This window comes from Coffea arabica, chromosome 4e (genome assembly GCF_036785885.1).
Source record: "Coffea arabica cultivar ET-39 chromosome 4e, Coffea Arabica ET-39 HiFi, whole genome shotgun sequence".
NCBI classification, from domain to species: domain Eukaryota; kingdom Viridiplantae; phylum Streptophyta; class Magnoliopsida; order Gentianales; family Rubiaceae; genus Coffea; species Coffea arabica.
Genome location: NC_092317.1, coordinates 19,680,268 through 19,690,679, shown reverse-complemented (window position 1 = coordinate 19,690,679; position 10,412 = coordinate 19,680,268). Strand labels below are relative to the sequence as shown.

The 10,412-nt window shown below is 39.6% G+C and overlaps 1 protein-coding gene across 1 annotated transcript; it reads left to right on the top strand.

Moving 5' to 3' along the window:
- The first annotated feature begins 8,197 nt into the window (after positions 1–8,197).
- On the top strand, positions 8,198–8,785 carry LOC140005525 (uncharacterized). Its single transcript, XM_072046531.1, has one exon. It carries the CDS (start codon positions 8,198–8,200, stop codon positions 8,783–8,785), a length of 588 nt encoding a protein of 195 aa, XP_071902632.1.
- Positions 8,786–10,412: the final 1,627 nt, after the last annotated feature.

Sequence of the window (10,412 nt, the reverse complement as noted above, 5' to 3'; positions counted from 1 at the left end):
AAATGCTCCTAATAAAAGCCAAGAAAGTGAGGAAATTAATGAGAGAAAAGCAGCCGCTTCTTATGCTTGTTAGTAAAGAAATAGCTCTGAATGTGCATGAATTTGAGACTAACATACCTCTTGAGGTTGTGTCTCTTTTGCAGGAATATGCTGTTGATCTTGATTCCTATCTTTTTATGTTTACAAAACAATGGATATTTCTAATATTTTTTCAAGAAATATTTTCAATTATGAAACAAATCAGATTCAAAGATCAAGTGCAATTGAAAGTGACAAAGGCTGCTGAAAGTTGTCGGATGCTTGGATCGGACGTCCGACAATCATTGCGCAACTTCGGACGCTTAAAGAACTCCACCACCGGACATCCGAAGAAAATAAGATATTTCCCCTGACTCACTGACCTTGATCGGACGCAAGTATCGGACGTCCGATAGGATCCTTCAAAGTCGACGAAACCATCGGACGATGAATATGTTTCCACCGGACGTCCGATAGAAACAAGATGATTTCTCAAATCTCTTTGTTTGCTGTCGGACACACAAAGAGCTTGCACCGGACGTCCGATAGAATTGAAGAAAATTTCTCAAACTTACTGGCTGCTGTCGGACGCAAAAAATAGGAGTACCGGACGTCCGATACTCCAACGGTTAGTTGACTGTTCAGTTACTTTCTATCCATTGGAAGCATTAATGAAGCACTTTGTTGGTCTCCTATAAATAGAGTATGGTCAGAATTTTCAAATAACTTTTGCACACTGAAGATACAAAAGATCTAGAGTGATTTTAGTGAGAAAATACTCTTAAAAGAAGATTTGTAGTCTTAATGGTGTGAGGTTCATTGTAAACTTTTCATTTGTGAGTGAATACTTCATGAGTGTAGCTCTGTGAGGGTTGTCCTGAGGAATAGTAAAACTTCTTGGCTTGACCAAGTGGTGTTCGGGGTAAGGAAGAGGTGAACCTTCCTTTGTACGCAAGAGTGATTGTAATTCATCAATTTGAAGAAACTTATTTGAATTAATCTACAAGCTCAAAAGGAGTTGGGTAGTTAATTGATTTGTAATTCTTTCCTTTTTGTTTACTTATTGTTACATTTGTGATCTTTACATTGCTTATCTCTTCCACTTGGTTGTCTTCGATCATTACAATTGGTATCAGAGTTTGGTCTCCTAGAGATTAAGCTCAAGCTGTTTAGGAGTAAAAATGACAACCAATAATGTCATATTTTTTGAAGGACATTCTGTCATTAGACCACCTATGTTTAATGGGTCAAATTATGTGAGTTGGAAAGAAAGAATGATTATATTTTTGCAATCTATTGATATTGAATTGTGGTTTATTATTAGTGAAGGTCCATATGATGCCTCTGTTATAGATGAAAATACTCATAGATCTAGACCAAAAACAAGAAGTGAACTGACTGCCGTGGATAGAGCTCATCTCATCTTAAATGCAAAAGCCATGAATGTGTTATATTGTGGTTTAGACTCAAATGAATCTATTAGAGTCAAGGGTTGCAAGTCAGCTAAAGAAATTTGGAACAAACTGAAAGAAATTCATGAAGGTAGTGAGAATGTTAGAGAACAAAAGAAATCTATTCTGGTTACTAAGTATGAATCGTTCAAGATGAAAACTCATGAAAATATTGATAAGATGTATTGTAGATTCATTGATCTCATTAAGGACTTAGAGGTGTTGGAAAAGGAATACTCTCTAGGTGAGAAAAACAGAAAAATTCTGAATGCTTTATCAAAGGATTGGGAGAGTAAAGTGACTGCCATTGAAGAAGCTAGAGATCTAAATTTCTTGCCTATTGAATCTTTTATTAATTCTCTAATCTCTTATGAGTTGAAACTTAAGTCCAAAGTGCAAGAGGAAGAGGATGCGAAAGTAAGAAGGAGCATTGCTCTAAAGGCATCTCAAGATGAAGATGATTCTGCTTCCCTAGATAGAGAAGATGCGAAAGTTAACGACAGTGATTTAGCTCTCATCAAAAAAAATTTCAAGAGAATCCTCAATAAACGAAGGTTCAGAAAAGGAGGAAACAACAACTCATTCCCAAATCAGTTCAGCAATACAAGAAACAAAGGGAAGCAAGAGTACAATAACAAGCAAAGTGACAAATGCTATGATGTGGCCAACTTGGACACTACATGAGTGAGTGTCCAATGAAGAAGAGGAAAGGTGAAAGAAAATCAAGATTCAACAACTTCCAGTTCACATGGAATGAATGCAACGCCGATAGCGAAATTGAAAATGAAGAAGAATCTGCTCAATTGATTTTCATGGTCATTGGAGATGATGAGGTAACATCTTCTAACTCTCAATTTGAAAGTGATGATGAAACTAATGATGATCTTGAATCTTTCATTATAAAATTGCATGATAGTTTGAAAGAATCTTATGCTAGAAACAAGGAATTAAAACATAAAATTGGCTTTCTTCTTCAGGACAATGCACATCTTTTTCAAGAAAACAAAAACTGAAAATTGAAAATAATTTTTTTAAAAAGAATGAGATTGATTTACAAAATAAGCTTGATAGAAAAATAAAATTTTGTGAAATATTCAAAAAGGAACAAGGTGATTTGAAAAGAAGAATGGATGATCTTAGTCAGATGCTTCAACATAAGAAACAAAACTGTTTTCAAAGAAATGATGCAATACCTCATTTTGGTATTCATCAGATAAGGCTGAATCAGAATGCAAATGAATTTGCTATACCTGTTCATGTAAATAACTCTTTGGTTATGTGTAATTTTTGCTGTCAAAAAGGTCACATGAAAAGTGATTGTTATGTGAGAAAGAACATGAGAAGAGGCATGAAATGCATGTGGATAGTTAGACATGATACTAACTCTAACAAGTAGGAGATATTGGTAAGATTGATGAGATTCTTGTTCATAATATATTTTTTTATAATTTTCTTTTGATGTTTCTGATGCTTTGAACTGAGTTTTTCTTGATGTTTTTGGATATTACTGATTTTTTACAATGACAAAAATGAGAAATGAATGATGCTGATCTAATGATGATTTGCTTTGATAATTATTTTGACAGTTATTTCTCTGTTTGATACTTCTTGATACTTCTTTTGATTGCAACTCTCTGTGATATGTTGGTAAATATTGATATGTTGGTGATTGTTGAATTCTAATATTATTTCTCTGGAATACTGGACTCTCAATTATTATTGCTGGATTATTATTGCCGATTTTTATTCTCATTTTATGATGACAAAAAGGGGGAGAAATGGATGCTATGTGAAAGGGGGAGTTTTCTGAGATTATAAGTTTGGCACTTAAAAACTTTTTTTGATGTTTTGAGTGAGGGGGAGTTTATGGCTCAATTATTTCTTCTTCCATCCATTATTTTGTCATCATCAAAAAGGGGAAGAATGTTGATCTTGATTCCTATCTTTTTATGTTTACAAAACAATGGATATTTCTAATATTTTTTCAAGAAATATTTTCAATTATGAAACAAATCAGATTCAAAGATCAAGTGCAATTGAAAGTGACAAAGGCTGCTGAAAGCTGTCGGACGCTTGTGTCGGACGTCCGACAATCATTGCGCAACTTCGGACGCATAAAGAACTCCACCACCGGACGTCCGAAGGAAATAAGATATTTTCCTTGACTCACTGATCTCGATCGGACGCAAGCATCGGACGTCCGATAGGATCCTTCAAAGTCGACGAAACCATCGGACGCTGAATATGTTTCCACCGAACGTCCGATAGAAACAAGATGATTTCTCAAATCTCTTTGTTTGCTGTCGGACGCACAAAGAACTTGCACCGGACGTCCGATAGAATTGAAGAAAATTTCTCAAACTTACTGCCTGCTGTTGGACGCAAAAAACTGGAGTACCAGACGTCCGATACTCCAACGGCTAGTTGATTGTTTAGCTACTTTCTATCCGTTGGAAGCATTAATGAAGCACTTTGTTGGTCTCCTATAAATAGAGTATGATCAGAATCTTCAAATAACTTTTGCACATTGAAAATACAAAAGATCTAGAGTGATTTTAGTGAGAAAATACTCTTCAAAGAAGATTTGTAGTCTTAGTGGTGTGAGGTTCATTGTAAGCTTTTCATTTGTGAGTGAATACTTCATGAGTGTAGCTCTGTGAGGGTTGTCCTGAGGGATAGTAAAACTTCTTGACTTGACCGAGTGGTGTTCGGGGCAAGGAGGAGGTGAACCTTCCTTTGGACGCAAGAGTGATTGTAATTCATCAATTTGAAGAAACTTATTTGAATTAATCTACAAGCTCAATAGGAGTTGGGTAGTTAATTGGTTTGCAATTCTTTTCTTTTTATTTACTTATTGTTACATTTGTGATCTTTACATTGCTTATCTCTTCCACTTGGTTGTCTTCAATCATTACATATGTTGACATCTTTCCCGAGGACGTGCCAAGTGGATTGCCACCACTTAGGGGCATTGAGTATCAGATTGATTTTGTCCCTGGAGTTTCATTGCCAAATCGACCAGCTTACAAGAGCAACTCGGAGGAGACTAAGGAGTTGCAAAGGTAAGTGGATGAGTTGCTTGGCAAGGGATCGGCACGTGAGAGTTTGAGCCCGCGTGCTGTCCCAATCATTTTAGTGGCCAAATAAAATGGTATGTGGAGGATGTGTACAGACTGTAGAGCTGTGAATGCCATCACGATAAAGTATCGCCACCCTATACCTCGCTTAGATGATATGCTTGATGAGTTACATGGGACTGTGTTCTTTACCAAAATTAATTTCAAAAGTGGGTACCATCAAATTAGGATTAAAGAGGGGAATGGATGGAAAACTGCCTTTAAAACTAAGTATGGATTGTATGAATGCTAAGTGATGCCTTTTGGGCTAACTAATGCACCTAATACTTTCATGAGATTAATGAATCATGTGTTGCGTCCATTTTTGGGAAAATTTGTTATAGTTTACTTTGATGATATCCTAATATATAGCAAGTCTTACGATGAACACCTTGAGCATATAAGGGCGATTATGGATGTACTTCGACGAGAGAAGCTTTATGCCAATCTCAAGAAGTGCAATTTCTGCACTAATGAGTTGGTGTTTCTAGGGTTTGTTATAAGTGCACGGGGAATGAAGGTGGATGATCAAAAGGTGAAAGGTATTCAAGAGTGGCCAACACCAAGGTCTGTGGGTGATGTTCGAAGTTTCCGTGGACTTGCGGGTTTCTATAGGAGATTCGTGAGGGACTTTAAAACCATTGCTGCACTCTTGACCGAATTGATCAAGAAGAATGAGAATTTCCGCTAGAGAGATTCTCAAGAAAAGGCTTTTACCGCTTACAAACTCACACACACACCTATACTTGCCTTACCTGATTTCTCTAAAACATTTGAGATCGATTGTGATGCTTCAGGTATTGGAGTTGGAGTTATGTTGAACTAAGGTGGAAAGCCTATTGCCTACTTTAGTGAGAAACTCAATGGGGTAAAAGCCTATTGCAATCTGTCCGCGAGTCTCCATTGATTTCAAATTCTGGTCGTCCTTGTTGAATCTGTATTGCTATCGTTTGAACTTCTGGAATTTCTGGGAGTTCATTGTGTCGTGTTTGGTTAGGTTGTGTGTTGATTTCATTGTTTGTTAACAGAAAAAAAAATGAAACAAACACATCAAGCAAATTTCGAAACAAAAGAGTCTTGAATACTGTTATTGAATTGGGGAACTCAAACAAGAAACTAGAGCTCGGTCGGGAATCAATTGCCGATTACATTGAGCCTAGTCTACATTCAAAAATTCTGATCTACAACTTCTTAGATTTCTTGAGATTCTTGAACCTTGAAAACCTGTAGCTTGCATTTCTTGAACAGTTTCTTATACTCTCAAGCATCTGTGAAGGGTCTTCGAGGAGTTCTTGAGCTTTTCTTGGGAGGTTCTTGGGTAACCCGAAGGGGGGGAGCCCGTGGGGGACTTGAGTGACATCGTATTTTTGCGACTCCATCCGGCTTGCTGTCTTGCTTCTTGTGAGTTGAGCAGCCAGCGAGAGCCGATTTAATTCATCCAATACCCCAGCCTTTGTGCACTTCCAGAACACCTGGGAAGAGGGAACCATTCGGCTGAGCAACTAGAAAAGAAAAAAGAAACAGCCGCTGCCAGACTTCCAAACCCAACTGGTTTATAAAACCAAAAAGGTTTCCAAAACAAGACCAAGTGCCCTTCCAAGTCACTTTGTTCCCTATTTTTTAGCTGACCCTTGCCTAGAATTGCTCCTAGGTTATATCCGTACCTCTGCAAAAAAAAAAAAAAAAAAAGGACAAGAGTAAATTGACCAAGAAATCCAGCAAAGCAAAAGGACCATTTTCCTTGTCGATCAAGACCTTCGAGCGCCAATCTTAATTTTTTGTAGCTTTTGAGTCCATTCTTTTTCCAATTTTTATTCCTAAATATATTCTACCACTCCACTCTTAGTGTCCTAATTTTGTTTTCCAAGAAAATCTCTACTCTTACGAATCTCAAATTCTTGCGTGAACTTAATTTTTAAGTTTAATTTGAGCACTTGTGGAAATTCTAATTTGTTCAAGGTCTTGCAAGGGGCTGTGAGACAATTTTGGAGAGCTCAATTGAGTGATTTGAATGACCATATCCGAGTGAGAGAGTATACACTTTAGGGGGAGTGTACAATAATCTTTCTTTTTCTTTCTTTTTCCTTTGCTACTAACCCTCACAGGTACATTCGAGACTACATGTCTAGTGAAAACGAAGGAGCATCCCACCCTATGGACTTGGAAAAGATGATGGATCAAATGGAAAGGCGTTTCCAATGCATGTTAGAACCAATTCAAGATGAGTTGCTGCAAATCCGAGCATCTGGAACACCAAAATCTTCTAAGTCCACGCGAAGGCGAAGGGACGTGAAGGAGTTCGATGGTTCCAATAATGATGATGATGACGAGGAACCTCGCGTTCGACCAAGGCAAAGGAACCAAACGGGACCTATTGATGAGCTCAAGGGAATCAAAATGAAAATCCCTGAATTCAAAGGACAGTCCGATCCTGAGGCCTTTCTCGAATGGTTGTCCAAGATCGAAATGATTTTTTCTTGCCAAAACAACACCGAGGTGCAAAAGGTGCAGTTGGAAACCATGGAATTCACTGAGTACGCTGTGGTTTGGTGGGACCAAATCAAGAAGTCAAGAAGGAGAAATGGGCTACCTGAGCTCATTCCATGGCCCGAGCTTCGAGCCATGATACGCAACCGATTTGTTCCTGGACACAATACTAGGGATTTGTACCACCAATTACAAACCTTAGTCCAAAGCAACCGGAGTGTGGATGAGTATCATAAGGAGATGGATATCCTGATGCTTAGGGCGGATGTGCAAGAGGATCCCGAAGCCACCATGGCTAGATTCTTGAACGGGTTAAGGCCCGATATTGCTGAACGAGTGGAACTTCAACACTATATGGAGTTGCATGAGATTGTTGACAAGGCCATTAAGGTCGAACAACGGCTCAAGAGGAGGGGAACTACTCGACCGAATTTCAGAAACACCACCTACTCCGCCAACCGTTCGTTCCAACCAAGGAATGGCTCTCGGCCTTCACCAACTGCTCCTACACCAAACCCGAGATTCGAGGGAGGTAAGGTGGGTAGTTCTAATGGTAGGAAACCACCCTCTTCTATTCCAAAATTTGAGGAGCCTAGGACACAAACTAGAGCTCGTGATACTCGATACTTCAAATGCCAACGTAGAGGCCATATCGCTAGTCAATGCCCCAACCAAAGGACTATGATTCTGCTGCAAAATGGCGAGATCGTGAGTGAAGATGAAGCCGAGTACGACGGCATGCCACCACTTGAAGGAGGTAGTGATGGTGAGTCGCCAAATGAAGAGGAATTTAATGCACCCGAGGGTCACTTTGGGACCGCATTGGTTGCAAGGAGAGCATTAACTACACGTGTTAAGGAGAAAGAGCTTCAACAGGAGAACATTTTCTACACCAGGTGCTTCGTCAACCAAGCAATTTGTTGTGTGATTATTGATAGTGGAAGCTGCACAAATGTAGCTAGTTCACTCATGGTGGACAACTTGAAACTGCCTACAAAGGATCACCCGTGACCCTACAAACTCCAGTGGCTCAACAATTCTGGGGAGGTTCGAGTAACCATACAGGTTCTTATATCCTTCCAAATTCATAAATATTTTGATGATGTATTATGTGACATAGTTCCTATGCAGGCTAGTCATATTATACTAGATAGGCCGTGGCAGTTTGACAAGCAGGTAACTTTTAATGGCGTGACTAACAAGTATAGCTTCTTGTACAATAGTAAGAAAGTCACCCTAGCTCCCCTTTTCCCAAAAGAAGTGCATGAAGACCAATTGAAATTGCAACAGGAGTATGAGAAGTATTGTTCAAAAAAGAAAGAAAATGTGAGCGCCGGGGCAAAAAGGGAGAGAAAAAAGGCTATAGATAGTTCGGCAAGTGAGGTTAAATTCGAGGGAAAACAAATGCTCCTAATAAAAGCCAAGAAAGTGAGGAAGTTAATGAGAGATGAGCAGTCGCTTCTTATGCTTGTTAGCAAAGAAGTAGCTCTAAATGTGCATGAACTTGATACTAACATACCTCTTGAGGTTGTGTCTCTTTTGCAGGAGTATGCTGACATCTTTCCTGGGGACGTGCCAAGTGGATTGCCACCACTTAGGGGCATTGAGTATCAGATTGATTTCATCCCTGGAGCTTCATTGCCAAATCGACCAGCTAGAAGAGCAACTCAGAGGAGACTAAGGAGTTGCAAAGGCAAGTGGATGGGCACGTGAGAGTTTGAGCCTGCGTGCTGTCCCAGTCATTTTAGTACCCAAAAAAGATGGTACGTGGAGGATGTGTACCGACTGTAGAGCTGTGAATGCCATCACGGTAAAGTATCGCCACCCTATACCCCGCTTAGATGATATGCTTGATGAGTTACATGGGGCTGTGTTCTTTACCAAAATTGATCTCAAAAGTGGGTACCATCAAATTAGGATTAAAGAAGGGGATGAATGGAAAACTGCCTTAAAAACTAAGTATGGATTGTATGAATGGTTAGTGATGCCTTTTTGGGCTAACTAATGCACCAAGTACTTTCATGAGATTAATGAATCATGTGTTGCGTCCATTCTTGGAAAAATTTGTGGTAATTTACGTTGATGATATCCTAATATATAGCAAGTTTTACGATGAACACCTTGGGCATATTAGGGCGATTATGGATGTACTTCGACGAGAGAAGCTTTATGCCAATCTCAAGAAGTGCAATTTCTGCACTAATAAGCTTGTGTTTTTAGGGTTTGTTATAAGTGCTCGGGGAATAAAGGTGGATGATCAAAAGGTGAAAGCTATTCAAGAGTGGCCAACACCAAGGTCTGTGGGTGATGTTCGAAGTTTCCATGGACTTGCGGGTTTCCATAGGAGATTCGTGAGAGACTTTAGCACCATTGCTGCACCCTTGACTGAATTGATCAAGAAGAATGAGAATTTCCGCTGCGGGGATTCTCAAGAAAAGGCTTTTACCGCATTAAAGCACAAACTCACACACGCACCTGTACTTGCCTTACCTGATTTCTCTAAAACATTTGAGATCGATTGTGATGCTTCAGGTATTGGAGTTGGAGTTGTGTTGAACCAAGGTGGAAAGCCAATTGCCTACTTTAGTGAGAAACTCAATGGGGCTGCACTGAATTACTCAACTTATGATAAAGAGTTGTATGCCCTCATTCGAGCACTACAAGTGTGGCAGCATTACTTAAGGCCTAAGGAATTCGTGATACACACTGATCATGAGTCCCTTAAGTACCTTAAGGCCCAACACAACTTGAGCAAGAAGCATGCAAGGTGGATTGCATTCGTGGAGTCCTTTTCGTACGTTACTAAGTACAAGGCTGGTAAGTCCAATGTGGTCGCGGATGCACTCTCACGGAGGTACTCTCTAATCACTTCTTTGGATGCTAAGTTGTTGGGATTTGAGCTAATTAAAGAGCTCTATGCACAAGATACTGACTTCGGGGAGCTACATTTCTTGCAAACACACTGGGCAAGGTAAGTTCTTCATTTCCGATGGTTACTTGTTTGTGCCAATTGGCTTTGCATCCCACATGGATCAATCCGTGAGCTTTTGGTAAGGGAATCCCATTCGGGTTCTTCATTTCCGATGGTTACTTGTTTGTGCCAATTGGCTTTGCATCCCACATGGATCAATCCGTGAGCTTTTGGTAAGGGAATCCCATTCGGGTGGACTTATGGGACACTTTGGGATTGATAAGACTCTTGCCATGCTGCAGGAACACTTCTACTGGCTGCACATGAGGAGAGATGTTGCACGGGTGGTGGAGCGCTGCTTAGCATGTAAGAAAGCTAAATCTAAGGTACACCCTTATGATCTTTACACCCCATTACCTATTTCTAGTA

What these genes read in the sequence shown, in the direction of transcription:
- LOC140005525 (XM_072046531.1), top strand. Translation starts at nt 8,198, where the DNA reads ATGCAGGCTAGTCATATTATACTAGATAGGCCGTGGCAGTTTGACAAG.